A 27,825-nucleotide genomic window follows, 5' to 3' on the forward strand; every position below is an offset into this window, starting at 1 on the left:
TCCTCACTTCCGGTCTCCACCCGTTGGCAGCCATGATGGTGGGTCACTGTTTCTGTCTTTCTGCCTGTGTTTGTTTGTTTGTTTGTTTGTGTGTGTCTCCTATGGCGGGCCCCGGTGAGCGGACCGCTGCTCCGCCGGTCGTGGGGCCGTTGTTGTCGGTGTGTCGGTGAACTAACGGCTCTGTGCTCTCTGTGTCTCTGCAGCAGGAAGGGCTGGACGACGGACCCGACTTCCTCTCCGAGGAGGACCGGGGAGTGAGTGCTGACTGATACCTGTCTGTCTGTCTGTCTGTCTGTCCGTGTAAAGCAGCTGATTGACTTTAGCTTGGTGCTACTAGCCGTTTCTGCTAACATTAGCTCCCCGTTAGCCTCGGTCAGCTGTGATTGAACCTGTTCTTCAGAGTCCAATCAGAGACTCTGATCCTGGACCAGAATCAAGACAGAGACCGTGATCCGGTCTGGACATCGTTAGCTTCCCCTGCTAACAAGTGAACCACAGGCTAACCAACAGCTCACTGGTCTATATGAATTTAATGAGAAGGTTAAACATCAGAGTGTCACATGACCACACATACCCACACCTTCTCCCTGTCTCTGTAAACTGGATCATTCAGTCTGGTAGACAGGAACAGAGTGAGGCATATCCACTGGTTGGACTTTGGCTCAAAGTCTAAACTGACACGCTTTTTCTATCAAGTTTTTCTTAACAACAAACTGCGCAGCACAGAAATAAACACGCATCGTAAAACACAGCAGAAGGAAATTATGGAAAGATGCTGAGGATGAGCTGGAGGCGGCCCGGTCTCATTTCTACCCCGGATTCCACCCAAGCAGTCTGTAACAGACCAAATATTTGTCCCTGTGAAGGTGCAGGAGCCCGGTTGGCCTAGATTCGTCTCTGCCCCCAGGGGAAGGGGTTGAAGGATCAGGTCAACAGTTAGTTCCTGCTGAATTGATTCCATTTCCATTGATCTCATGATGATGATGATGCTGATTTCTATGATCTATCCCCTACAGGCTGAGCAGCTCAGTTTCAACACATTTACAAATATATTTACACACGAAAATGACCAACTCATTTTCAATAACTTGACTTTTTTAAAATGTTGGATACATGACATTTAAACCTCATAACGTCAGATGATATTTTTAAAGCAATATTATTTAGTCTTTTAAATTTCATCCATAGATTTAGATCTAGAAAATCCAAAAGACTGACCACATCCTGCTTCTATTCTTTATATATTGGCTCAGGGTCTATGAATGTGAATGTCAGTTATATTTAAGCCTCTCTGGATTGAAACTTTGTTGCTTTGTGTGTTTCAATCACTTTAAATTTGACATTTTACATTTTAACTGATATTTTGTCAGAGATATCACTGAGGCCAGAGTTGCTTTTATAAAAACTGATCCAGTGGATAGTCCTGTGCTTGAGCAGAGGGTGCAATGCATTATGGGATGTGTTGTTTGTGTGTTTTACAGCCGCGAGCGGTGAATGTGGATCTGCAGACAGATGCCACGCTCCAGGTTGACATTTCTGATGCCCTGAGTGAGAGAGACAAGGTCAAGTTCACTGTCCACACCAAGGTGAGAGATGTAGGGAGAGACTGTACCTGTCCAGGTGTTGGTGCTGGTCACAGCTAGCCAATCAGTCCCTCAAAATAACTGCTTTGTGGTGTCCTGTAGTGGACAATAATCATCACACCTTGGAAACCTCAGCACAACCCAACACAGACTCTGATTGTTTATGAAGCTGAACGCATGTCCATGTTCTGTGAGTGACTCGAATCGAGTCACATGACTCTTGTGCCCACAGAGCACGCTCCCAAACTTCAAGCAGAACGAGTTCTCTGTGGTTCGACAGCATGAGGAGTTTATCTGGCTGCACGACTCATTTGTGGAAAATGAAGACTACGCAGGATACATTGTAAGAACAGCACTGACATAATATAACTGTTTCTACTTACAAAGACAACGCAGAGCAGTCCAGGGTTGGTTTTCAGTGGGATCCAGGATCAGGCTAGTTTGAATCTGATGCTGCATTGGTCTGAATTTGCATTAATCATTTTTCACTGACTGAAGTTTAAATAAAGCTTTGGTTCATATCTGGAATAAGCTGCTAAGTGAGTGCACATTATTATGAAGCAAAGTAAAGTTGAGAATCTGACAAAGATCTGAATTATTGGTTGATATTGATTGCTAGATCTTAGAGCTCCTCATCCAGAACTCTGGGCTTTAAGGACCTCCAGATTAGTCTTTGGCAGCATTCAGTCATTTGTAATTAATGAGCATTCATTATCATGAATGAATTTGATCTGCTCCTGCTGAAGTCAGGAACCAGGTCCAGACTGGAGCTGGTCTTTACTGGAACCTGGAAGCAGATTATGGGAAAAAACCAACCTGGTAATCAGTGTCCCAGTCTGAGTGTAGTGGCTGATGTTCCTGCAGATCCCCCCCGCACCCCCAAGACCAGACTTCGATGCATCCAGGGAAAAGCTGCAGAAGCTGGGGGAGGGAGAAGGATCCATGACCAAGGAGGAGTTCACTAAGATGAAGCAGGAGCTGGAGGCGTGAGTCTGCACTAACTGACTGACTCACTCAGTCAGAATCGGTGAGCTCCCTGCCCTCCACTTACTCCTGTGTGTCTTCTCTCAGAGAGTACCTGGCCATCTTCAAGAAGACCGTCGCTATGCATGAGGTCTTCCTGTGTCGTGTGGCGGCTCATCCTGTCCTCAGGAAAGACCTGAATTTCCATGTCTTCCTGGAGTACAACCAGGACGTGAGTAACGCACTCCAAATGTCTGACAGTCAGAGCGGAACTGAAGAACAAACTGAGACACACATTGAATTTTTCCTATTCTAGATAAAAACTCTAAACCAAAATAATCAAAGAAAAGTTGGGGCTTATCGAACAGCTGATTGTGCAGTTTATGGAGAAAAACATGTCTCTGACTTGAGATGTCACCAGTCTGAACGACCTCAGACACTGAACTTTGTGCTTGTTTATAACATGTGTTTTGTTGCAGCTCCTGTGCTCCCAGGTTGTTATTGTTATGTAACTTTTGACCACCTCTCTTTAACAGCTGAGTGTTCGGGGGAAGAACAAGAAGGAGAAACTGGAGGATTTCTTCAAGAATGTGGTGAAATCTGCTGATGGTGTCCTGGTGGCCGGAGTCAAGGTGACAAACAATCCAACAGTGTCTGTCTCTCTCTCTCTCTCTCTCTCTCTCTCTCTTTCTGTCTGTCTCTGTCTCTTGTTAGACTGAAGTGTTTTTGTCTCTACCTCAGGATGTGGATGATTTCTTTGAGCATGAGAAAACGTTCCTGTTAGAATATCACAACAGAGTGAAAGACGCCTCGGCCAAATCTGATAAAATGATTCGCTCACACAAAAGTAAGAATTGTTCAGATATTCTCCGGGTTGTCATTTAACTTTTCTTTTCAGGTCAATTGTCAGAGAGATGCAGTGAATCATGGTGTCTTTTAAATTGTGTTAAAAAGTTAGTGTGTGCGCGCGTGTGTGTGTATATGCTTGCGTGGACAGGCGCTGCAGATGACATCAACAGAATCGCCTCATCTCTCTACACATTAGGAACGCAGGACTCCACAGATCTTTGCAAGTATGAGTCTCTTCTGAAGCTTCTCACGTTTTTGTGTTTCGTCCGTCTCAGTGCAATCAAACTCTGTTTCTGTTTCAGGTTCTTCCTGAAGGTGTCTGAGCTGTTTGAGAAGACGAGGGTATGTTTGGAGCTTATGTCCTATCTTTCTTCAGCAACACTCATTCTGGAACGACGCTGTTTGACTGACAGGCCTGCTATGTTTAAGTTTGAGTTTGAGTTTACTTCCTCAGTAGTTGAATCTGGCCTTTTGCGTTTCTGTTTTATTGCTTTGCAGAAAATCGAAGCTCGAGTTGCAGCAGATGAAGATCTGAAACTTGCTGACCTCCTGAAATATTATCTGAGAGAGTCACAGGCAGCGAAGGTTGGTCTCTTCCTGTCTTACTTACACTTTTTGAGTTAAACTGAGCTGAACAGCTCAAACTCACTCCATCATATTTTTGACACTGCAGGACCTGCTGTATCGGAGGAGCCGGGCTCTGGTGGACTACGAGAACGCTAACAAGGCTCTGGATAAAGCACGGGCCAAAAACAGAGATGTCCTGCAGGCTGAGACCAGCCAGCAGCTCTGCTGCCACAAGTTTGAGAAGATCTCAGAGTCTGCCAAGCAAGGTCAGGACCCAATACTTGTTTACTACTCCTGACCTTTGACCCTTGATCAGATCTGTTTCAGTGGACTGAAGTTGGCATCCTGTCATCAGTCTGTACACTCCTAGTTTATATTAATGTGCTCCACGTGAGGAAGACTATTTTTAATGGAGGCAGCAGAGACATCAGTTGACTCTGAATCAGCCTCAGACAGATTCATATCCAGCAGACTGGTTCAGACTGATTCAGACCTGCATTAACAACAGGTAATCCAATCACAAGAGGACAGCTTTCATGATCTGGTCCAGACCACATCAGAGAGTCTGGAGCACGTAGTAAGAACTGATGTCTGATCAGTGTCTGCTTCATGAAGAACCAAAATCTTTTACTGGTTCAAACGGATAAAACTTTATTCCTCTGTGGAGCTGTGGACAGAGTAGGGACTCACTTTGACCTTTAACCTTTCCTTCTGAATGCAGAGCTCATAGACTTCAAGACGAGACGAGTGGCAGCGTTCAGGAAGAACCTGGTGGAGCTGGCAGAGCTGGAGCTCAAACATGCCAAGGTACAGGAAGCCTGATCCAGGACCAGACGCAGCTTGTTCACTTCATTCACACTTAGTTTCACAAACAAGTAGAAAACAGGAATTAATCCTCAATTTAACCCTGAAAAGACCCAAACAACTTGATCCAAACAGCAGATTAATGTGTTGAACCTGATCCAGGAAGTCGCCAAGTCACATGACATCAGCAGTGTTAGAACGGAACACTTTAAGTATTTTTTAATTTATCCTTAGCTCAGGGACCTGAGGCTGTTCCACTTTTAGATCCAAGTGTATACCTGTGTTTGACTCCGCCCCCTTTCACCTGCAGGGAAACCTCCAGCTTCTGCAGAGCTGTCTTGGTGTCCTCAAAGGAAATACTTAACTGTACAATGCCACCTACTTCCAACTGGACACTCCCTTCGCCACCCCACCCCCTCCCCAGCTGGACTCGTCCACCACAGGGCGGAGCCTGGACAAATGGTCGGATGACACCGAGAACTCCAGACCACAGAGAGAACAGAGAGTTAACTGACAGGAAGTCTGTCATCTTCATCGCCAACCAGACACCAACCTCTTCATCATTTTCACCCTCATAGTCCTCCTTTCCCTGCCTCTGTTCCCCTGTACTGGTCTCACTGGTCCAGAATCAGTCCTGTAGCACCTGTACTGGTCCCACTGGTCCGGAATCAGTCCTGTAGCACCTGCACTGGTCCCACTGGTCCGGAATGAGACCTGTAGCACCTGCACTGGTCCCACTGGTCCGGAATGAGACCTGTAGCACCTGTACTGGTCCCACTGGTCCTGAATCTGTCCTGTAGTACCTGTACTGGTCCCACTGGTCCGTATTCAGTCCAGCAGAACCTGTACTGGTCCCACTGGTCCGTATTCAGTCCAGCAGAACCTGTACTGGTCCCACTGGTCCGGAATCTGTCCTGTAGTACCTGTACTGGTCCCACTGGTCCGTATTCAGTCCAGCAGAACCTGTACTGGTCTTACTGGTCCAGTAGACCCAGCTGGGTTAGTGTGGTGAAGGATAAAAAATGACCAGTCTGGCTCCAGTCACATTTAGGTGAAACAGGGACTGGGTATCAAATCCTGGAGCTGGTTCAGAACCTCAGTGTCTGTGCTGAACCCAACTCAGACCAGACTTGACACCCAGCACAGATCCTATAGACCAGGTCAGCAGGAACTGGTCCCAGCTGGTCTCCATCCTGCAGCAACCTCCATCTTACCGAGTTGATCTCTGAGTCCTGATTCCAGGTTTTCTGTAAAGGCGGGAAGTTGTGGAACAGACTGAGGTCATATGGTCTTCATGACGTTGAGGGAACAAACCAGCAAAGAAGAAAAATGTTTTTAATGTAAGGACTTGATGAGGTGGAAGTTTGGTTTCTCCTGCTGCTTCTGTCGTTCCCTTCATCTTCACTCTTCAGTTCTCTGTCTTATTTTGACGGGGTGTGTGTGTTGGGGTGGGGATGTTTTATTGTGTCGTAACTTCCTGTGCTGCTGCTGTGTGACGGCGTTTTGAGTCCAGCTCTGGGTTCCTGTTCTTATTAAAGTGTAAGGTCACAAAGTAAAAGAAAAAAAAGTCCTTGTATATGTTTGTATTAGTTAACAATGGACGCTAATCATCATCATCACTATCACTAACTGTAGCTTTTTAATTTCCTGAGTCAGATGTTTGTGTCATCTGGATGACAGTGGAGCTTCAGTCTGTCTGCCTTAACGTTATCAGTCGCTGCGTTTGATTTGTTGTAAAGAAAAAGTTAAAACTGCAGAATGAAACCCATTTTTTTTGTTTCTTTTTAAAGTGCACTGTAAACGAATGTTTTTTCGCTCTTATGTGACCAAAGCTTCCATTACCGATTCAAGATGGAGACATGAAACAAATAAAGTGACAAGAATCAAAGAGCTGATTAAGAGCTTCACAACATTTTAGTTGTTCAACCTTCAGCAGGTCTGTATCTCTCCTGGTCATACTGAGACTGAATAAAACTTTACAGACACTTTTCTTAAATCTGTGTGAGCGCCTTACTACCGCCATCAGACAGGAAGAAGCACTGTGATTGGACAGTAATCTCAGAACTTTGATCAAGATTTCCCAATTTGAATGAATCTATCAGCATCCGCACATGTGAGGAAAAAAAACGAAATTTGAAGTTATTTTATGTAACAGTGGCGACTCGTGTGACGTCATCTCTACGTCAGTCCGCTGTACCAATAAAACAGCAGGAGACTGTAGGACATGTGCGGGACTTTTTCTGTGATGTAAATAACAGAATGTCTGAATGAAACAGAATTTACTGAATCATTATTGTAAACTTGTTGCTGTGTTATTTTCGTCACGACACACAAAATCAAATCTATTTTTTCAAACATTCATCAAAAGTTCAATCACTTCCTGTAGCCAGTGAGGCCTTTACTGTGAAAGGCATGGCCGGAAGTCTGCCTGTGAGTGCTCTTATTGTGACAGTGTGATGAAGCGCATGAGCAGCGGGCTGAAAGCTCTCCACAGTTAAGAGTTAAAATGAGTTCCATCGGGACTGGGGTGAGTCTGTGTGTGTCTCTATGAGTCTTTGTGTATCTTTTTCATCTTTGACACCGAACAATCTCCCGCTTTTTGCTGAGAGTCTCATTCATCACAGGCTAGCTGCTAGTTAGCCTGTTAGCTTGCTGAGTCACAGCGCGGCCCGCTAACTGAAGCTAACCTCAAACCGAAAGTTCACCGTTGTGAACTTTGGTGCAGTTTAGAGGCATTTTACTGTAAATTGTTAAAAAGAATGAAATATTAATCTCACGATTTTGCTGTTGTGACGTCGATATTCATATCCAGACTGTTTGGTAAAGCAGTGTTATGTTAGCAGTTAGCTGCGGCAACTTCCTTAAGAAAGGGTTAGGGTTCCACCGACGAGTGTGCCATTCAGGTTTATTCCCAGGACCAAGTCGGATCACATCAAATCAGAACAGGTCAGGTGAGGTCAAACCACATCACATCAGACCAGACCAGAACACACCAGTACAGACCACAGATTACATCAGACCAGACCAGACCAGATCACATCACAGACTACATCACAACAGACCAGACCAGATCACATCACAGACTACATCACAACAGACCAGACCAGACCAGATCACATCACAGACTACATCACAACAGACCAGACCAGATCACATCACAGACTACATCACAACAGACCAGACCAGACCAGACCAGATCACATCACAGACTACATCACAACAGACCAGACCAGATCACATCACAGACTACATCACAACAGACCAGACCAGACCAGACCAGATCACATCACAGACTACATCACAACAGACCAGACCAGATCACATCACAGACTACATCACAACAGACCAGACCAGACCAGACCAGATCACATCACAGACTACATCACAACAGACCAGACCAGATCACATCACAGACTACATCACAATAGACCAGACCAGACCAGATCACATCACAGACTACATCACAACAGACCAGACCAGACCAGATCACATCACCGACTACATCACAACAGACCAGACCAGACCAGATCACATCACAGACTACATCACAACAGACCAGACCAGACCAGATCACATCACAGACTACATCACAACAGACCAGACCAGACCAGATCACATTACAGACTACATCAGAAAAGGTCAGGTGAGGTCAAACCACATCACATCACATCAGACCAGACCAGACTACAGACTACATCCGACAAGAACAGATCAGTACAGACCACATCAGAACAGACCAGATCACATCACAGACTACATCAGAACAGAACAGACCCTGTTGACACTTTTAATTTACTTCATTTAGATAAAAATTAATCTGTCAGATGTGGATGAGTCATTTTCTACTGCTTTGGCAGTTTGGGCCAAACCATTCAGGATCAGAATATTTTTATCAGTCCAGATTTATCGATGATTGTGAATTGATATTGACAAAAATTTTAAATTGTTTAAAGTGAAAATTAAAGAGAACATGACGTTTGTTCATCCAAAATTGCTCCAGAACAAACATATATACAGACTGAAGAGTTATAGGATAAGTAATAATAATAATCCTTTATTAGGCTCTCAGTGGGGGAATTTGCACAACATGGATAGAAGCTGAAATAAAAATCTAATTAAAGTGAATAGGCCTGTGAAAAAGGGAGATTAAATATATTATATCATAATATAATAATTATTAAATAGTGCAGTTAGTCCAGATAAGTGTTAGCTGTTAAGACAGTTTTTATCAGCAGCGTTTCCTGCAGAGTTTTAGAGCCTGACGGACACTGACAGGAATGATCTGCTGTGACATCAGAAGTGAATCTTGGTGGTTGCTCCTGAAACTCAACCCTAACCCTCTGGTCCAACAGTTCATCCAATTGTTCCCACTAAGTGCTCCTGATATCAGTGCTTACTGTCTGATCTTAGACATTCTTTATTATCTGATCATTTCTTATAGCACAATAATTATATTGATTGTTTACACCTTTTGATATGTGAAAGTAGAATGAGAATTTAAATTGGAATAAAAGCGTATGCTTTAATATCATGAGATTATGCCCTGTCAGTGCTGCTTTCAGACGAGTGTGTGTGTGTGTTCTGCAGTACGACCTGTCAGCCTCCACCTTCTCTCCGGATGGCCGAGTGTTTCAGGTGGAATATGCGATGAAGGCTGTAGAGAACAGCAGGTCAGGATCTCTTTGTGGTCACCCTTTGACTCTTGTTCATTCATGTTCCACTTTTAATTCCAGTTCAGCTTCAGGTTTCAGTTCTCCTCTCAGATTTCTTAAAGGATAACAATCGTCCCCACCCTCTGTTAATATAATGACATTATATATATATATATATATATATATATATATATATATATATATATATATATATATATATATATATAAAAACTTTATTATAACTTTATTTTCAAATGTTTATGGGAGCTGTTAATTAAAATACAGGGTGATCAAATGAGCTCTGTGTGTACATGTGTAGCACGGCTATAGGTATTCGCTGTAAGGACGGTGTTGTGTTTGGAGTGGAGAAGCTTGTTCTGTCCAAACTCTATGAGGAGGGGTCCAACAAACGCATCTTCAACATTGACAGACACGTTGGCATGGTAACACACACACACAGACAAGCAGAAGGTGAAAAAGCTCAGACTCGGTTATCTAACAGGCTGGGAGCTAACAATGGTGTCTGTCTCTCTTCAGGCTGTAGCCGGCCTGTTGGCTGATGCCCGCTCGCTGGCTGAAGTGGCCAGAGAAGAAGCCTCCAACTTCAGATCAAACTACGGTCATGACATTCCCCTGAAGGTAAGTGGGTCCACATCCTGTTTTTGGCACTTTACCCATCAGTTATTTGATCTTGGCGGGACACCCCGCAGGATCAGGAAGTAGAATAGATAGGACTGGCCCTGTGCTGTGAAGCTAACAGTGTCTCCTGTTGCAGCACCTGTCAGAAAGAGTTGCGATGTACGTCCACGCCTACACGCTCTACAGCGCCGTCCGGCCATTCGGCTGCAGGTGAGTCAGCATCACTGATTACATCAGCTGCTCCAACTGAGATTGTGACCCCCAAGCTGCCATTTTCATCTTACAAGCAAAAGTATCTCAGTCCAGACCAGACCGGTTCCAAAGCTCTGTATCAAAAATGCACATCACATGACCATCACCGACACCAAGCATGTCTTAGTCAATGGACACGTTGGTCCAGGCTGATCCTCCTTTCCTCTGCTTCACACTGTTCCTGGGTCATGTGATCTGCTGATGTCACAGCTCTGACAGGCTCTGACAGTCTGTGTTTTTATGTATCTGCAGTTTCATTCTGGGTTCTTACGACAAAGACGATGGTCCGCAGCTCTACATGGTCGACCCATCCGGCATCTCATATGTGAGGCAGACCCGCTGAACATGCTATGAACATGTCTACAGATGTTTTTGAGCTTAGTCTCTCAATAATGAACGTGTGTGTCTGTCTCTCTCCCCCCTCCCCTCCCTCCCTCCCTCCCTCCAGGGTTACTGGGGTTGTGCGATTGGAAAAGCAAAACAAGCTGCAAAGACAGAGATTGAAAAACTGCAGGTGAGTCTTGATCACATAACTTTGATGTGATGGACACTTCCTGCTGTTACAGGAAACATTCTGACGCCAGAAGTGGCTCAATAAACTTTATCACCAACTCGAGCTCATTTTATTTACACAAGTGACTGTTTTTTATATCATGTGACAGGAAGTGAAGAATTTTGTGTTTCCTGTTCACTAATTTGTCTATTTGTCTGCCAGATGAAGGAGATGACATGCAGGGAGCTCGTCAAGGAGGTCGCCAAAATGTGAGTCAACATCATTCAAACTGAACTTTACCAACAAACAGCAATATGACAACATCAGCTGGCTGCTAACAGCAAATTGGATACCTTCATCTAAAAATCAGGTCCAGGTCTTGATCCTGGTCCAGGTTTAGCCCAGCAGGATCATCTTCACAATGATGCTGGTCATAAACCAACACCACCACCAACTTTTTAAGATGGAATGTTTAAGTTCTTCATTCTGTCTCTTCTCCAGAATCTACATTGTTCATGACGAGGTTAAGGACAAAGCGTTTGAGTTGGAGCTCAGCTGGGTTGGAGAAAGTAAGAAACAATCAGGGCTCTGCTTTTCTTCTTCTCACTGACCTGTCTGTTTAGGAGCAGCACAACAAAACACGGTATCATGGAAAAGTTCTTTCATTATTTGTGATTGAACTCAAAAAATGAAACATCTCCATCAGCTGCTCTCTGGTGGTTCTTTCTGTGTCCTCCTTAAACAGAATCAGCTGATCTGGATCAGTCTGACTCTGTGACTCCTTCTGTGTGTTTATCCATCCATTCTCGTCCTCCATCTTTCATAGTGACGTCTAGAGTCATGTCTCTACGTCAGACGCTTCTATTGGCTGCGGTGGGTGATTTTACAGCCAATCAGAGTGTCTTATTCAGAGGCCTAGCCGTCAAAGTCTCTGGATCAGTCCTATATGTTTCTGATCTCAGTGAGGATAAGTTGGTCTGAGTTTATTGTGTTGACCTGAAAAACAAAAAAATCTAAATGTTGCTCTAAAATCACATTCATTACATCAGCAGTTTACCTGAGTATGTGATCTCAGCAACGATTTTCGGTTGCAGCGGTGACACCTGACTCTCTTCTCTCCCTCAGTCACTAACGGACGACACGAACTTGTACCCAAAGACGTCAGAGAGGAGGCAGAGAAATATGCTAAGGTGAGTCAGACAGACCTGAGTTTACCTGATGCAGCACATGCTTATGAACAGCCGCCATGTTGGCACCACTGTCATCCTGCCATAGTGTCCGTAACACTTATCAAGATTGGCCTCAAAGGTCTCGTCTTTGTCTTTCAGGACTCTCTGGAGGAAGAGGATGACTCTGATGAAGACAACATGTAAACAACACCCACCACCCCCCACCACACACAGCTCAGACTCCTCTTTTTTATGTTTTATAGTTGAACATTCATGCCACCAGTTTAATTTTGGTTTGAAAATAAAAAGTGAAAACGTGGAGATGTGTTGATTTTTTTTTTTTTTTTTTTTTTTTTCCCCCCTTATATCGGCCTCCAGAAAAGAAAAGTGTTGAGCTGTGATGTCACCTGGAGAAACAGCAAGATATTTAAAATAAAATTATCATGTTGTGTTGAAGACTGTAAACTAGAGACTGAGACCAGAAACTCATCAGGAAACGTTTCCTGAGGAGGAGGGGGGCATTTTCCCATCGACTTCAATACTTTCTGACTGCATTCAAAGAGATGGTCATTAGATAGAATGAAGGTTCGAGGCTTTGGGTCAGACCTGCTGCTCTCTCCCGGAAGTCTCTGGTCCAATGTCTTTCCCGCCCTGTGTCGGTGCCGTTAAACCAGACATGTCACGTGTCACCACAGCACCAAACTGCGTTAAAAACAACCTCCACTTCCGGTTCACTGAGGTCGCTGCGGCGCTTTGGCGCCCCGGACCGACCGGACCTGAACCGGATCGGACGTGTCCCGCCACAAGCGGCACGTGAACCGACGCACACGGACTTTAGGGCCGTTTGCAGTGTTTCCGGTGGCAGGAAGAGCCTGATGCGGTCGGTGAATGTGGCGGGTCCCGGTCGGACTGCAGGTTTCCGTTCACCGGCGGATAAACACGGAAATAAAAACCGGAGCTTTCGGCTCAGGCTCCTGCGCACATCCACGGGTCGGCTGGGGGCGGGGCCGCCGACGACACTCGGCCAATGACGACGCGCCGTTGGCTGGACCAAGATACACGAAGCCAATTGTGACCTCCGGTGGCCAGTTTTTCCTCTGAGCTCGCCTCTGATTGGCCAACCACCCAGGTGACGCCATCATTTCCCTCGTGGCGCCGTGTTCGCATCGACCAATAGCGACGCCAGGAGAGGTATGTCCTATTAAAATTGCGGAAACGCCGGACCAATCACATTTCTTCGTGGGGACCAGCGCTGTCACCGCAGCCAATCACAGAGCGGGAAACAGAGCTCGGGCTCAACAGCTTGTTGTTCGTGAATCGCTTCGCAGCCCGTCGGAGGGGAAGCAGCCGCGGCCGCCCGTGTGAGTATAAAACCCTTATTCTGCCTGAAACCGGCCCGGCTACGGCCGGGGGACACCGTCCGTAGGTCGGGGACTGGAGGCCGGAGGGTCCGGCCCGGACGGGTCCCGTCGGCCGCCGTCGGACCGAGCGGGCTGTGGATTGAATGGCAGCGGCAGTCGGCTTGTTTTTGCAGTGAAGAAATGTGAAGCTCCGGCGCCTTTGTGGAGCAGACTTATTAAATAAATAAATCCGCGGCTGCTTTCCTCCCGTCGGCTGTCACGGACCATCGGTGCCGGGAAAACTTAGTTGAGCTCCGGCCGGTCGGTAGTGTGGCCGCTGGCCGCAGATAGCCGACCGTTTAAATCGCCATATGATCCACAAACTAGCTGGTTGAGTCGCTAGTTAGCCAACTAGCTAAATTTAGCTCCGGACCGGAGAGTGAAGAGCCCGCTGGCTCTCCGCTCCGCCCGCCGCAAACGGCCCTGTTGTTTGGACTTTATTCGGGCTGGGACTCGGTTGGTTAGCGGGGACCAGGACTCTACCCCCCCCCCCTCTCCGGCGGCTGGCTGATAGCAGGCGGTTTCGGGGGAGAAGGGGGGGTAAAGTTAGCCGAGCTAGCCGAGCTGACATGGCGAGCTGTGATGGCGACGTGACTCAGAGGAGCTGGGAGCGGAGCGGGAAGGAGCGCTCCGGCTCGTCCCGATCCGCGGCCGCCCCGGGTACCCTCATCGACCCGCCCGGACCGGGGATTCCGGGTTCAGAACAAGTTTCAGTTGTTGGGCGAGTTAGCGGGAACTGTTGGTGCCACATATTAGATCTGATCCGGGGGGGTGGGGGGGGGGCTGCACCGAGCCAGAAGAATGCCAGAGCTAACTGAAGTCACAGGCTAGTTGGTTAGCTTAGCACTGTCTCTCAGCCTGGAGACAGTTTGACACTGTCCCTGTCTGTCCTTTAACTGCAGCTCCTGTCTGTGTCTTGCAGAGATCCTCCGTCTTTGGAGCTGGACTCCCCCAAATAGCCTGAAGATGAAGGTGAGTGATTGACCTGCGACACAAACTGAACATCTTGGTCCCGATCTGAGCTCTGAGCGACGGATCAGATAAACTGGGCTCTGAAAGCCTGTCCGGTCAGGAGCCTCTTCTCTGCCCAGGTTACCTATTTGATCAGTGATGTTAGAGGTGCCTGGATCCAGCTCAGGGATCAGACACTGGTCCGGAATTTGACATGGAGTTCAGACAATGAGTTGGTCAGCTGTTTGTTCTGTTTTTAAGAAAAAGATGCCAAATTTTTGCTGGTCTGCAGGTCTAACTATAAAGAAGCATTTTATTGTTCATGTAGTTGCTCAGAAGAGATAAGTAAATTGAAAATCTCATCTCCAGCCTTTTCACTACATTCCTACAAAGCAAAGTAGCTTGCAGATTAATCTGTAATGAAAACACCCCTTTTCTCTGCTTTACAACTAGGGGATATTTTAATACCGCTCAGATCCAGACCAGGACCAAGACAAAAACTTACCTGACCACACCAATGTTTCAGTTCTACTCTAGAGATGTACAATGTAAAACAGATTGAAATAGGTCTTCACAGTCCAGCAGAGAAAGCATGTTGTGAAACTAACAGCTCATCAGTTGACTGAGCAGCACAAGTCTTCAATGTGAAAGTGACTTATAAATTAAGGGATCAAAGTAAGACAGCCTCCTGTCCAAACTAACTCCTATGGATGGAGAAAAAAGTACATGTGGTTAATGTCTTCTGAACCAGACTGGGTTTAGTTTAGCATCAGTTTGACTGTGAACACACGTCAGCACTCAAATAATGTTTACAAAAACAGTGGTTCCACTGCTGCTCCAGTCAGTAAAATGCTTCAACTCAACATTTTCTGAGAGAAAGTCTGGAGCAATGTCACCGTGTCCAGGCACACATATGACTTCAATTACTCCATGCTCTGTAAGTTGCTGAACTCGTCACACAGCTGAGTTTCTGTGGTGGCAGAATAAAGCTAAACACATGCAGTTCCATGCTAATGACAGAAGGTGACCGACCTTCAGCCAAGTCTTTAAGAAGCTAATACTTCAATGTGGATTCATTCAACCTCCTTGTCAGAATTGATCTGCAGCTGTTGGAACTGAGGACTTTCCTGGTTGTTGTTCATCAGACGTCACAGTAAGATGAAGGTGTCAGTGGCTCAGATTGTTGGTCAAATCAACACACAAAATCTGCCTTTTTACAGACAGAACGCCTCATCTATCAGTTAGAGATAGTTTAATCACCAATCAGTGGTGATTGGTGATTAAACTAATGGTTGTTAGCTGCCAGGGAATGTGGGTCATGACTCAGGCCAGGTGAGGAGGAGCAGGCATCTGTAGTGCTGTGACGACTAAAGAGACAGAGACAAACAGCAGCTTCAGATTGTCCAGATGTGACTGATGTGTGTTTTTTCAGGCAGCAGATGAGCCTGCCTACCTGACAGTGGGGACAGATGTCAGTGCCAAGTACAGAGGCGCCTTCTGCGAGGCCAAGATCAAGACTGTGAAACGCATGGTGAAGGTCAAGGTAAGACTCACAGGATTTAGGTTCACCTGTCCTGATTGGTCGTTTTTAAGGTGCATCTGGTCTCTGTTGCCCTTGCACATCTGGATAACCATAGTTATCTTACAAGAGTTTCTACTCTGCATTCATTAAAAAAAAAAAAAAAACAGATTCAGACTCCCAAGTCCACATCAGACCTGCAAGCTCAGAGAGTCTGGGCCGAAGGGTCTTCTTGGTGAGGGACTTTCAGGAGAACAGATAGGACTCTGGTCCTGGTTCTGGAGATGTTTGTGAAACTTGTTTTTCTGGATGCGACACTAAATTGTTGGTTTGTACTTTCCCCATACTACAATACCCATGAGCCTCAACTGTTGTTTCCAAGGTGAAGGAACCAGACATATGAGTCAGAGTAGTTGAGAACAATGTGGTTTCTGAAATCAACCACAGTTAAAACTGAACTGGTTTCAGCTGCAGATGTGAAGTTTAATTAGACCAAAAAATGCAGTTTTTATCTTTTTGTAAGGTAAATGAACATTGAAGTACGGCTGGCTGCTAACTCTTACGGTTGTATTAGGTTGTTGAAAGAATGTGTTTCTAAAAGCTGAGTGTTGGGTTCTGTTTCTCTGTCATCTCCTGGTTTCTGACTTAACATGTGAGTTGGTTCATTGCTCAGCATCAGATAATAAGGAAAGACCACCACCAGCCAAACATCACCCAACTCCTCTTTTTACGTTGTTAGCATCCCTTCAGGCACAACACTGTAACGCTGACTTGTTCCAGTGAAACAGACACAATGTGACTGGAGCTGTTTAACTGTTGTCATGGTAACTCAGACTGGGGGTGGTTAACCCTTGTCAAGATGCCACTTTCTGATTATACTAGAGGGGCTAAAGTGAAATACCGAGAGAATGAAAACTGCTGATCTGACAGAAATCATTGATCAGAAATCATGGAAATGAATTTTATCTACAAAAGATTTGCTGCCGGCAAGAACTTCATCATAGAAATCTTGTTTTTGTTACTGATTTGTGATAAATACATGATTGATAGAGTGACATCACAGAAAAGGGAAGCCAGGTGCATACTGCAGTTATTTAAAATTAAACGGAGATAAGAATATCATGGTGTACAGTTTGACTCCTGCTATGACTCCCACCTTTTATAAATGCAGATCAGCTGTGAAAAAGTTCTAGAAATTGTGGGAATGAGCAGGAAACCTGATAACAGATCATCATCTTCCTAGATTCACCAGGGCCCCTGGTGAATTCACCAGACCCCCCCCCCCCCCCAAATAATTTTCCAACAACAGGTGATTGTTTGACTTTTGTCATAATGTCGTCATCACAAGTCTCAACAATGTGGATCATCTGAAAGTGAAGAAGTGATGGATCCAGTTTCTGGTGTTAAGAGTTCATATCTGTGGCATGAGGCCGCCCGTCATCATGTGCTTCCATTGACCATTACCATGAAGACCGCTGGTGCTGTGATTGGCTGGGGGGGCGGAGTGATGATGCTGAGAAAGGTTTCGCTCAATTAGCTGATGATGTCATGTGATGTCAATACTTCTCTTGGCTGTCTGACCAATCCCCTGCCAGTTTATTCTTAGCTCTGACTTGTCAGAGAGTCCTTTTGTGACATCATCATCGTCCAGTAACCATAGTAACGGACACATAATTGATTTACACACCTGGAATTAATTCCTGGTGTAAATGGCTCCAACAGCATCAGCAAGGTGGTGGGGAAACACGAGTAGCCAATGACAATTACTGAAGTTGTGAGTCAGGTAGATGTGGAAGATGAAGACAGATGGTGATGTGAGTCTCTGTTGTTAGTCTTTGTCCAGGTCCTTTCTTCGTCTCCTCGTGGAGCCTGTCAGGACGTCTCAGCCCATCCTGGTGGTTATATACCCATTGGTATAAATCTCTTCATCTTCATCACGCTCATTTTCCTCTGCAGGTGACTCTAAAAGGCGAGAGTACATCCCAGGTGGTGCAGGACGACCAGGTTAAAGGACCTTTGAGGGTAAGATGATGATGTGAGAGCTGAAGAGCGGCTGTGTTGATGTGAATGTTTAGTGACAGACTCTGATTGGTTCAGGTCGGCTCCACCGTGGAGGTGAAAACTAATGAGGGCTTATCCAGCGAGGCCATCATCAGTAAGCTCACAGACGCCAGCCTCTACACTGTAGGTGAGTCCTCAAATAATGATGTTCCCATCATTCCTGTAAGCATGTAGCTCAGAGCCCAGCTGGATTTGATTAGTTTCTTTAACCAAATCTTTTGATAAATAATAATTCAAGTTCTCAGTGTAGAGCTTCGGATGTCCTGATTGGTTGGAGGGAGGAGTGATAATGCTGAGAAAAGGTTTCACTGAGTGAGCTGATGCCATGTGACGTAACATCCTGTCTTGGCTGTCTGACCAATCCCTTGCCAAGTTCAATTTGAGCTTGATTGTCGGGCTGTTGTAACTCGAGTGTTTTATTCTGTCTCAGTGTTCGATGACGGAGACGAGAAGACCCTCCGTCGTACGTCTCTATGTCTAAAAGGAGAGAGACATTTTGCAGAGAGTGAGGTGAGTCTTAGAGGGACTACTTCTCAGGCCTGTATCCTTCCACCACAAAGTCCTTTATCTTTCCAAATATCAGAGTGAAATCAACGGTCTCCACCTTCTGTTGCTGTCAGACTCTGGACCAGCTGCCATTGACGAACCCGGAGCATTTTGGTACTCCAGTCATGGGCAAGAAGTCAAACCGTGGCGGACGCCGTTCTTCCCAGGCTGTGTGAGTTACAACTCCTCAAATTCACAAATGAAAGTAATCACAACAGGGATGAGTGAAATATACCCAGTGTGTAACATGCAATCACAGATCCACATTCAGGAACAGCTATTCTCCACAGAACACACACTGACTCAGCAACACTGAGGTCTGAACTAAACTGGGTGACTGACTCTGTCTCAGAGCGGATGAGGAGAATGAATCTTCATCTAGTGAGGATGAGGAGGAAGACAAGAGGAGGCTGAACGATGAACTGCTGGGGAAAGTATGCAGCATTGAGGATGAGGACGAGCCCAGCAGCTGGTACCTGGCTCTGGTAAAAACCACACACACAAACACAACCCTGTTACAGGGCCCCATCTCCACCTGTCTGTCACAGGGCTGCACTGACTGAGGTGATGTCCTATAGGTGGTGTCTCCGAGCTGTAATGACGAGCTGGTGGTGAAGAAAGATCAGTGCCTGGTCAGGTCGTTCAGCGACTCCAAGTTGTGAGTTGATGTTTATTCTTAAAATTATCATTACTGTTGATCTATGATCAGAGTAAGTGATCACAAACTGATGAGTTTTGTTTCATTCCACAGTCACACAGTAGCAAGAAGACATGTCCATGCCATCAACTCCATCAGCATCGCAAGATCTGAGTTCTCCAACAGGAAAGGTGAGACACTACAACACCCACAATGCAGCACTCTTGCCCCAGAGTTCATTCCCGACTCTTCTTGTCTCAATTTTCTATCTTCTGCTTCTCCACCAAATGTCTGCTCATCCTCCTGCAGGTTTTGAAGAAGCTCAGATGTTCCTGAGGAGCAAGGAGGTTCCAGATGTTTGGAAGATGGATATGAGTCAGATCCTGGACTCGTCCTCCAGTGACGATGAGGACGATGAAGAGGAGAAGGAGAGTGACGAAGAAGAGGAGGATGAAGAGGAGAAGAAAAAGAAGCACATAAAAGAAGAGGTGAGAGTTTGAGAGAGGTTTCTATCTGAGGTTGTTCCTTTGGGCGCCGCATCATAACCCATCTCTGTTTGTATCCAGCCGGAGGAGGAGCCAGACCCAGAAGAGAGGGACCACTTCCTTCAGCAGCTCTACAAGTTCATGGAGGACAGAGGTGAGACAGATCAGGACCTGGCCTCAGGTTTAACAAAGGAGAAAGAGGAAAAATAGATTATAGCAAACAGCTTCATATGATGGAAGTAAGATTACACTTCCTCCAAATGTGTTTTAAGAATATCTGAATCAGGCGATTGTAACAAACGTGTTTCCTCATCAAAACCTTCTGAAACTTATCGACCCTCGCTTCTTGCTTCAGAGACCTACATCAGGCCTTTTGCCCTGCCCACCATGTGCTGGCTCCAGATGAACAGGTGACAGATCAGAGAAAAGGAAATATCAAAGAGACTCACACCCAGACTCAGATCAGTACGCTGTTGAGACCAAGATCAGACCAGTTAGCATAGTTAGCAACTTATTTCCTAAAGTAGTTTGTTGGCTTGTGACTGGCATTGGGTTCAGTGGACAGTGGGACAGTGTCAGCAGTTGTGCTAGGTTCCAGGTCTGTTTAGCCCTGTCTACTGTCCCACAGGTGGAAAGGATTGACTCCTGAGGTTTGTGATGTCTGAATCTGTCTCTGTCAGAGTGTCACTGATTGAATGGTGTCGACTCATTATTTCACTACTATAGATGAACATGTCAACCAGGTCAAACTCTGGAACTGATCATCAGATGGTCTATCACGTGACCAGGGTCTTTAAACCATTCCATTCTCTGTGTTTATCAGGGACTCCTATCAACAAACCACCAGTGTTGGGTTATAAAGATCTGAACCTCTTCAAGCTCTTCAGACTTGTCTATCACTTGGGAGGCTGCCACAAGGTAAGGACTGCCACCTGTCTGTCCTCTATCTGGAGGTGATCCAGGCTTTGACTGTGTTTTATTCTGTTTGTGATTCAGATTGAGTCTGGCACGGTATGGAAGCAGGTCTATATAGATCTGGGAATCCCTGTCCTGAACTCTGCTGCATCCTACAACGTGAAAACAGCCTACAGGAAGTAAGAAACACAGTCAGAGCAGCAAAGTTATGGAGGTTTAGGAACATGAAGGTCTGAGCCATTTCTCTTGTGTCCTCAGGTATCTGTATGGTTTTGAGGAGTACTGTCGCTCCGCCTGCATCACTTTCAGGACTATCCATCACAACAACCCCCGCCCTCTCACCATACTGGCCCATCAGAAGACAGCCGGCCTGGAGCTCAAAGAGCCCTCCCTGCTGCAGATGAAGGCAGAGCCTGTTGATGAGAAGAGGGAGGACGCCGAGTCTGACAGTGAGAGCGAGAAGGAGGAAGTGAAAGAGAGACAGTCATCACCAAGAGTGAGACACATAACTTCATTTTCTGATTTACAATGCCAGCACACCACTAATGACACATTTAGAAATAATCCATAGTTGGAGGAGAAAGTGGACCTGAGGAAGAATAAGGCGCAGAGCCAACCTGCTATGTACTCCATCCTCTCTCTAGGCCTCAGAGACCTGTGATGATGTCACAGAAGCTATCTTTGTTCAGACAGTCGATCGTTGATGATCTGTTGTTTATTGTAAAATGCTGAAATATGAATTTGATCTGCGTCGTCATGTTTTCCTGCTACTTCTGTCTGTCCTCAGGGGAGGAGGAGATGTGTCGGGAGTCAGGTGAAGGCTGAGAGAGAGTCCTCCAGACAAGAGAAAAGAGGAGGAGCAGACAACAGTGAGGAGCAGAGGGAGGCCAGGAGACGTAGCCACAGAAGGATGGACGACTCGGAGAAGGGCTCAGAGGAAGAGGAGGATGATGAGGACGATGAAGAGGAGGAAGAGGTAGAGAGGAGGAGAGGGGACAGGTGAGGCTGGTGCACATCCACACATCAGTGATTAGTTTGTAGCTGGCTCTTTTAACATAACTACATGAACAAATGCTGAAAATCATGTGTGCGTGTGCGTCTCAGGAGTGAAGGGGAGGAAGATGGAGACTCTTTGACAGGGACAAAGGTGAGAGTGAAGTACGGCAAAGGAAAGACCCAGAAGATCTATGAGGCTCACATCAAGAAGACTGACATCGACAACGGAGAACAGTTCTACTTGGTCCATTACTACGGCTGGAATGTTAGGTCAGAGTCAGCTGTCTCCTCATTTGGAGATGTTAATGACTTGTATTTCTTCCTGTTTGAGTGACGGTGGAGGCGGAGTCCGTCGTGACAGATGTGTCTGCTCCACAGGTATGACGAGTGGGTGAAGGCTGACAGGATCATCTGGCCTGTGGAGAAGGGAACGAAGAAGAGACAGAGGAAGAAGGTGAAGGTGAGAGGTTGTTTCCTTGAACTCATCATGGTCATCACTGAAGGCCAGGTGTGATGATGCAGGGCTAGGTTTAACATGTGGGACCAAGGTCCTGTGATGTCACTTCCTCTTGGCTGTCTAACCAGAGTCTTGTGAGCTTTATTGTCCAATGAGGAGCAAGGAGATCAAGGGTGGGGTGGGGTTAGTTTGAGAGACACTGGAAGTGATGACGATGACAATGATACAGGTAGAGTAAGGGCCCACTGTGACCTCTGTGTCCTCAGAACAAAGACGAGTTGGAGAAGGAGAGGGACAAAGAGGAGGAGAAGGTGGCAGTGAAGCCGACTGGAGCGAAGCGTGGTCGTCCTCTGAGCAGAACCACGCCCACCAGCTCAACCACACGCAGCGTCTCCAAAACACCCAGCAGCGAGGGGCGGTCCAACGGAAAGAGCAGCAGGATGGAGACAGCCAACATGGCCAACGGTGACAGTAAGAGTCAGATGATCAGTGAACTATCGTGTGTGTGTGTGTGTGTGTGTGTGTGTGTGTGTGTGCGTGTGCGCGCGCGCATTTGTTTTAGGCTTTTAGGACTGTATATGCGTCCTGTCTGACATGTCCTCTCTGCAGACACTCCTCGGAGGAGGACCAGGAGGACGTCAGGTGTGTACGACTCATCCATCGGTGAGGACACTGTCGCTGCTTCTTCCTTTTCCTGTTCCTCTTTAACTCTGACTGACCAATCCGCTGTTCTGTTTCAGATGATTCTGGGAATTCGTCAGACGACACTGAATCCGAAGACCCGCCTGATAAAAAACCATCACCGTGGCGAGGGAGGACTGAAGCCCCACCCTGCCAGGAGGAGGAGGAGGAGGAGGAGGAGGAGGAGGAGGAGGAGCAGGAGCCAGAGCCAGAGCCAGAAGAGGTGAAGGAAGAAGAGGCAAGCGAAGAGAAGCCTGCTGACTCTTATTTTGCTCCCACAGCAACAGCAGGTCCGCCTCCTGCTGCACTGCCGTGTCCCAGCATGCCTCAGGAGAAAGCTGACATGATGCTGAGCCAGTCAGAGAAAGAAGCAGGCCAGGGGGAGAAGCCTGTGGAAAAAGCGACTGAGGAACCTGTTCACCTGGACAAGGACAACAAAATATCCACAGGACAGGAAGTGCTTGCCAAAATGTCTCCCATCAGGGAACCTCCTCCAGCTGAGAAGGTCACCCAAACTCCGCCTCCCTCGGCCACCACTGACAAACACAAAGCATCTCCTGAGATTCAGGCGCAGGCGTCCTCCCCTCTCCCAGCTGAGGACAGGTGCACTCCCCTTTCCTCAGCCAGGGCCAAAGGTCGTAGGGTCAATGCCAGAGAAGCAGGCTCTGAAACTCCACCCCAAATCCCCCTCAGTAACGCCAGCTCTCCCACCAGTACCTCCCCCTGTGTGGCATTGTCATCTCCTCCTCATAGTGCCCTGAACAGACAGGACGAGCCCATGGTGGTCCTCTCTTGCCTCCCCACCGAGCACCTCCCCCCCGAATGTCCCCCAGTGGACTCAGACACTGACTCTGCCACGGAGGAGGAAGAATCAGAGGAGTTCGGGGTGGGGCCAACTGAAGACAGGAACAGCATGGCCCCCAAACGTAAAGCAGTGGAGCAGAAAGCAGTGGGCAAGAAGCTCCGCCCTGACAAAAGGCAGGAAGAGGTCTCCTCTCCCAGAACTCCGCCTCCAACAATCAAGTCGATGGCTGGCGCTTCACCTAAAGCGCTTCCTTCCCCGCAACGCCCCGAGAGGAGGGGTGAGGGGCCGGATGAGTGGCCCCGCCCAGCAGACGACACATTCAAAGAGGTTTCTGAGGAAAACTTGGCTGTTGGAGCCTTAAAGGAGCTGGAGATGCCTGCCAGGACACCTCCCCCTGTCCATGAGGCCCCGGGCCCCTCCCTCACTGAGGAGCTGGAACCACAGATTGGCCCTGAGGCACTGGTCTGCCATGAGGTGGACCTGGATGACCCTGATGAGAGGGAGAAACCTGTCTCCTCCTCAGAGCACCTCCTCCTGATGATGAGAGAGCAGCAACAAGCTCCACCCCCACTGCCCCACCTCCTCCATGCCCCTCTGTCCTCTCCCCACACCCCTCACCTCCCACAGCCTCAGGTCAGACCCTTCCTCCAGGCCGCTGCACTCTGTTCCAACCCCTCCCCTGAGGAGCCCCACCCAGTCAGAGGCAGTGTTGAGGAAGAGGGCAGTGCAGCGAGTGGCGGGCGGGGCGGAGACTCCAGTCTGGGGATGGACGGAAGTGCTGCCTCCTCCACAACGTCCCTGCTGTCCCTGCAGGACAACAAGGACAGAGGTAAGAGTGGGGGGGGGGGGTGAAGCACCAGAACCTTAACTCTGGCAATTATCAAACCAGGAGACTATCAGAGCAGAGTCATCTGTTGATGGGACGTTACTGTCCCTTTAAATCAACACAACTGTGTGTCACTTCTGTTCGAATACTGAGTCAAGGTGAAGTAACATCAACAGTAATCGGAATAAAAATGCTTCATGTAAAGATGCCAGTCAGAAGATTCTGACCCGGTCAGAATTTCCTTCTGCTAGAGATGGGTGGGTTATGCCAGTTGTTGATCCGCTTGGCATGCATTTAAACATTTATTCTGAAGTGTGGGCAGAAATGATCTTAACTGTCTGTTATGTCAGCCATATGTCAGTGTATTTCTGCCTTTAGTTAGTTGTTGCTAGTTGAAAACATGACGGAATTTGAACAGAACTGGTCCATATTGGAAACAAATATGTCAAATATAAAATATTAAAAAACTTAACCATGTTGAATCAAAAGTACAGCCTGAAGAATGTGGTACAGATCCATAAAAAAAACAATTCAAAATGAGACACAAAGCAATGTTTGTTTACATCAGAAGTACCTTCTCTTTCTACTGCTTCCTAAATGTCAGACAATTCTGCACATGAAAATCATGTATTCCGTTCAAAAGTGAGATGCCTGTAAACCCACGTTGTGATCAGATCAGTTTTTTAGGGCCCATGTAAACATGTAATCAGAAAGAGCTCCTGACTCACTTGGTCTCCTGCAGGACGCACCCATTCATCAGACTGTGCAACCTGATTGGTTTGTTGTTGTTGTGTGACCTTTGATCTCTCAGGTCAGAAGAGAGTGATGGACTGTAACTCCAGCCCGTCAGCCAAGAAACAGAAACGGAACCAAAAACGACCAAACACACCTGGCAAAGCGGAGAAAAATGGAGCAGGTGAGTGAAATGTGTGACGCCTTGGGGCGTGGCCAAAGGGCTACCTTTAGACTAAGAAGCCTGCTTCGGGCTCTCCACACCCTTCCTGTGTTCTAACTGAAATCCTGCTGTGTCACTGAATGTGGTCTTTCAGGTCACAGCAGTGACAGCGAGGATCAGTCCCGTCTGTCGTCTCTGCCCAAGTCTCAGAAGTCTCGTTGTCCCGGTTCGTCGTCTCCGTCTTCTCACAGTAAAGACAAGCAGAACTTCCCCTCCCCTCAGCGCACCTACAAATGGACCTTCCAGCTCGGTAAATGAATCTCTGCTGTAATGACAGGCTGGTCAGGTTAATCATCATATTATTGATAACTCATCAGCTGGGACTGATGGGGGATGGACTGACCTGCTGGAGGGGACTCCACTCTTCAGGACCTGAGAGTTGGATCATCACTAAATGTTTCTTCCTTGTCTTCCTCCCCCCAGATGAGTTGGACAGCATGTCGAGCACAGAAAGAATCTCCTTCCTGCAGGAGAAGCTGCAGGAGATCAGGAAGTACTACATGACCCTGAAGTCAGAGGTCGCATCCATTGACAGACGCCGCAAGAGACTAAAAAAGAAGGAGCGAGAAGGTAAGAGCTACAGCAGAAAGCATGTTGGGAAGTAACGTGTGATCTGGTTGAAACGTCATTGTAACGTCTGTTCCAGTGTCCAACACGACAGCGTCGACCTCGTCCGGCTCCTCAGACACAGGCATGAGTCCGTCCTCGGCCTCGCCCACTCAGAACACCGTCGCTGTGGAGTGCAGGTGATGACACGCCCACCCAGGCCCCGCCCTGCAGCCCTCCCTTTCAGCCACAGACTCCACCCACTCAGTTCACTCTGAGGGCAAGACGGGGGAAAGCACCCTCCCCTCAGGTGAGAGTCTGACCGCAGCAGTGGCTGATGGGAACGCTGTCACTCCTAGAGATATGGCTGTGTGTGGGAGGGAAGGTGGGTGCCCACATGAGCTAAGCTCCGCCCTCTTACCCTGGACTCATGTTCAAGGAGACAAAGGTGACACAGAAGTATCAGCCACCACAGAGCACTTCTTTATTTCCTCTCTCCTTCCCTCCTCCTTCCTTCAGTGCATCCTCATTTCTGCTCCACCTCTAATTTCAAAATGATCTGACTTCAGTTTTGTTTTGTTTTTTTTGTTTTGTTTTTTTTTTTTTGGGGGGGGGGGTGACCTGTAATGAGTTTCCTGCAGGTAAAACAGAAAGAGGACCTGATTCCTGAAGCAGCACAGCTCATTATGCAAATTTATTTTATTATTTTATTTTTTTTGGAAAACAAAATATTATTTAAAAAACTTTCCCAACTTCCTGCTGTGAATGTTTTTGGTCTTTTTTATATGGAATCAGAGCTTTTATTTTGGTACAAACAAACAAAATTTCAAAAAGTTTCTGACATCACAGTGGGACAAGGAATGATTGTAGAGACAAACTTTTCTGTAAAATAATTGAAATGAAGGTGTGTGTGTGTGTGTGTGTGTGTGTGTGTGTGGTGTGTGTGTGTGTGTGTGTGTGTGTGTGTGTGTGTGTGTGTGTGTGTGTGTGTGTGTGTGTGTGTGTGTGTGTGTGTGTGTGTGTGTGTGTGTGTGTGTGTGTGTGTGTGTGTGTGTGTGTGTGTGTGTGTGTGTGTGTTGTGATCAACACTGCCAGAAATAAGATGAAATGTAGAAATGATAACACTTTGACAACACTCGTGATTCTAATTGAATTTATAAATTTATCTAATTATTTGGATTATTTTCTTTCAGTCAAACTGACTCTGAATCAAATAGTTGGTAAAATGGCGACAGCTCATAATTTAGATGAAAATGAATACATTTGATCTCTTAAGTGTTTGATTCAATTCCCAGTTTGACTTTAAAACTTAGCAAACATCTGGATGTGAAATGTTTAAATTTGATTCCTCATTGTGAAACGAGTTTTAACTCTGACTAAAAGTTACTGTTTAGGTTTCGTCTCGTTATTGTTTAAAATACTTTGTTAGAAATTCCTACTTGTTTGCCAGATGACGGTGAAACAATTTGATAAATCGGAAAATTTTCTTGTTGGGCTGAGGCGATGTCATGTAGATTTGTTAATTAAAGTCAGAACTTTAGTTTATCATTTTTCCTTCAGTGCATTTATCGTTTCTCCATTTAATTCTAGTTCTTGGCTGAGTTGATCTTCTGTATGTCAGAGTTCAGTTCTGATGCTCCTGGAGGGTGTCTCCCCCCCCCCCCCCCCCAAAGGTTGGACACTCGGCTGATTTCAGCACCTGAACGTTTCATTGTTTTGTACATAAAAGGCTCTGAGTAAAGAAAGGAATAAAACCACACCATGTATTTGAGAACTACATTTTACACGCCTGTAAAGAATGATTTATAATATTTTTTAAGAGAAGACTGTTTGTACTGTTGTATTATGAACTCCTCCGTTTTTTTCTATGTGGTGTTTTGCTAGCGGCGGTTTCGAGAGCAACAACTGTAAATAGAGAAACACACACTTCCTCCTGAGGACAGAGGCCAAGCCAAGCTGGAACTGTGTGCACAATAAACAGTGCTCTCTGTTTCTAATAAAGTTTTTAAATATGTTTCCACTCTGCAGTTGTCTCATTTCAGAATCCTGATCCCGATCCCCCTCCTCACCTCCG

General features: G+C 46.5%; 3 protein-coding genes and 1 non-coding gene across 7 annotated transcripts; all 4 read left to right on the forward strand.

Moving 5' to 3' along the window:
- Positions 1 to 6,762, forward strand: snx6 (sorting nexin 6). Its single transcript, XM_029493320.1, has 14 exons — positions 1 to 38; positions 204 to 254; positions 1,482 to 1,586; positions 1,816 to 1,926; positions 2,448 to 2,569; positions 2,655 to 2,778; positions 3,083 to 3,178; positions 3,288 to 3,393; positions 3,544 to 3,619; positions 3,698 to 3,737; positions 3,894 to 3,980; positions 4,069 to 4,228; positions 4,684 to 4,769; positions 5,077 to 6,762. Exons 1-14 carry the CDS (start codon positions 33 to 35, stop codon positions 5,128 to 5,130), a joined length of 1,224 nt encoding a protein of 407 aa, XP_029349180.1. The 5' UTR covers positions 1 to 32; the 3' UTR covers positions 5,131 to 6,762.
- Positions 6,763 to 7,195: 433 nt separating this feature from the next.
- Positions 7,196 to 12,292, forward strand: psma3 (proteasome 20S subunit alpha 3). The gene is made up of 11 exons (XM_029493321.1): positions 7,196 to 7,293; positions 9,354 to 9,436; positions 9,738 to 9,861; positions 9,956 to 10,057; positions 10,194 to 10,267; positions 10,562 to 10,634; positions 10,758 to 10,823; positions 11,025 to 11,071; positions 11,304 to 11,371; positions 11,928 to 11,992; positions 12,131 to 12,292. The coding sequence occupies exons 1-11, from the start codon at positions 7,273 to 7,275 to the stop codon at positions 12,173 to 12,175; spliced, it is 768 nt and encodes a 255-aa protein (XP_029349181.1). The 5' UTR covers positions 7,196 to 7,272; the 3' UTR covers positions 12,176 to 12,292.
- A 457-nt stretch (positions 12,293 to 12,749) lies between these two features.
- Positions 12,750 to 27,765, forward strand: arid4a (AT-rich interactive domain 4A). Of its 4 annotated transcripts, none has more exons than XM_029494105.1 (25): positions 12,750 to 13,162; positions 14,294 to 14,343; positions 15,755 to 15,865; positions 17,798 to 17,863; positions 17,939 to 18,029; positions 18,333 to 18,412; positions 18,523 to 18,620; positions 18,801 to 18,933; positions 19,027 to 19,106; positions 19,200 to 19,276; positions 19,395 to 19,573; positions 19,652 to 19,724; positions 20,394 to 20,488; positions 20,567 to 20,664; positions 20,744 to 20,981; positions 21,273 to 21,484; positions 21,590 to 21,751; positions 21,860 to 21,941; positions 22,205 to 22,409; positions 22,548 to 22,601; positions 22,679 to 24,253; positions 25,062 to 25,166; positions 25,300 to 25,455; positions 25,629 to 25,775; positions 25,852 to 27,765. In XM_029494105.1, exons 2-25 carry the CDS (start codon positions 14,338 to 14,340, stop codon positions 25,953 to 25,955), a joined length of 4,227 nt encoding a protein of 1,408 aa, XP_029349965.1. In that variant the 5' UTR covers positions 12,750 to 13,162; positions 14,294 to 14,337; the 3' UTR covers positions 25,956 to 27,765. The 4 variants fall into 4 exon arrangements, with proteins under 4 accessions (XP_029349965.1, XP_029349966.1, XP_029349964.1 ...); XM_029494106.1 differs by having other exon boundaries at positions 12,750 to 13,100; XM_029494104.1 differs by lacking the exon at positions 12,750 to 13,162 and adding an exon at positions 13,228 to 13,332.
- Positions 17,341 to 17,425, forward strand: LOC115036482 (small nucleolar RNA SNORD53/SNORD92). The gene has a single exon (XR_003840407.1). It is a non-coding gene; the product is annotated as a small nucleolar RNA SNORD53/SNORD92 (small nucleolar RNA).
- Positions 27,766 to 27,825: the final 60 nt, after the last annotated feature.

This window comes from Echeneis naucrates, chromosome 22, assembly GCF_900963305.1.
Source record: "Echeneis naucrates chromosome 22, fEcheNa1.1, whole genome shotgun sequence".
NCBI lineage: Eukaryota > Metazoa > Chordata > Actinopteri > Carangiformes > Echeneidae > Echeneis > Echeneis naucrates.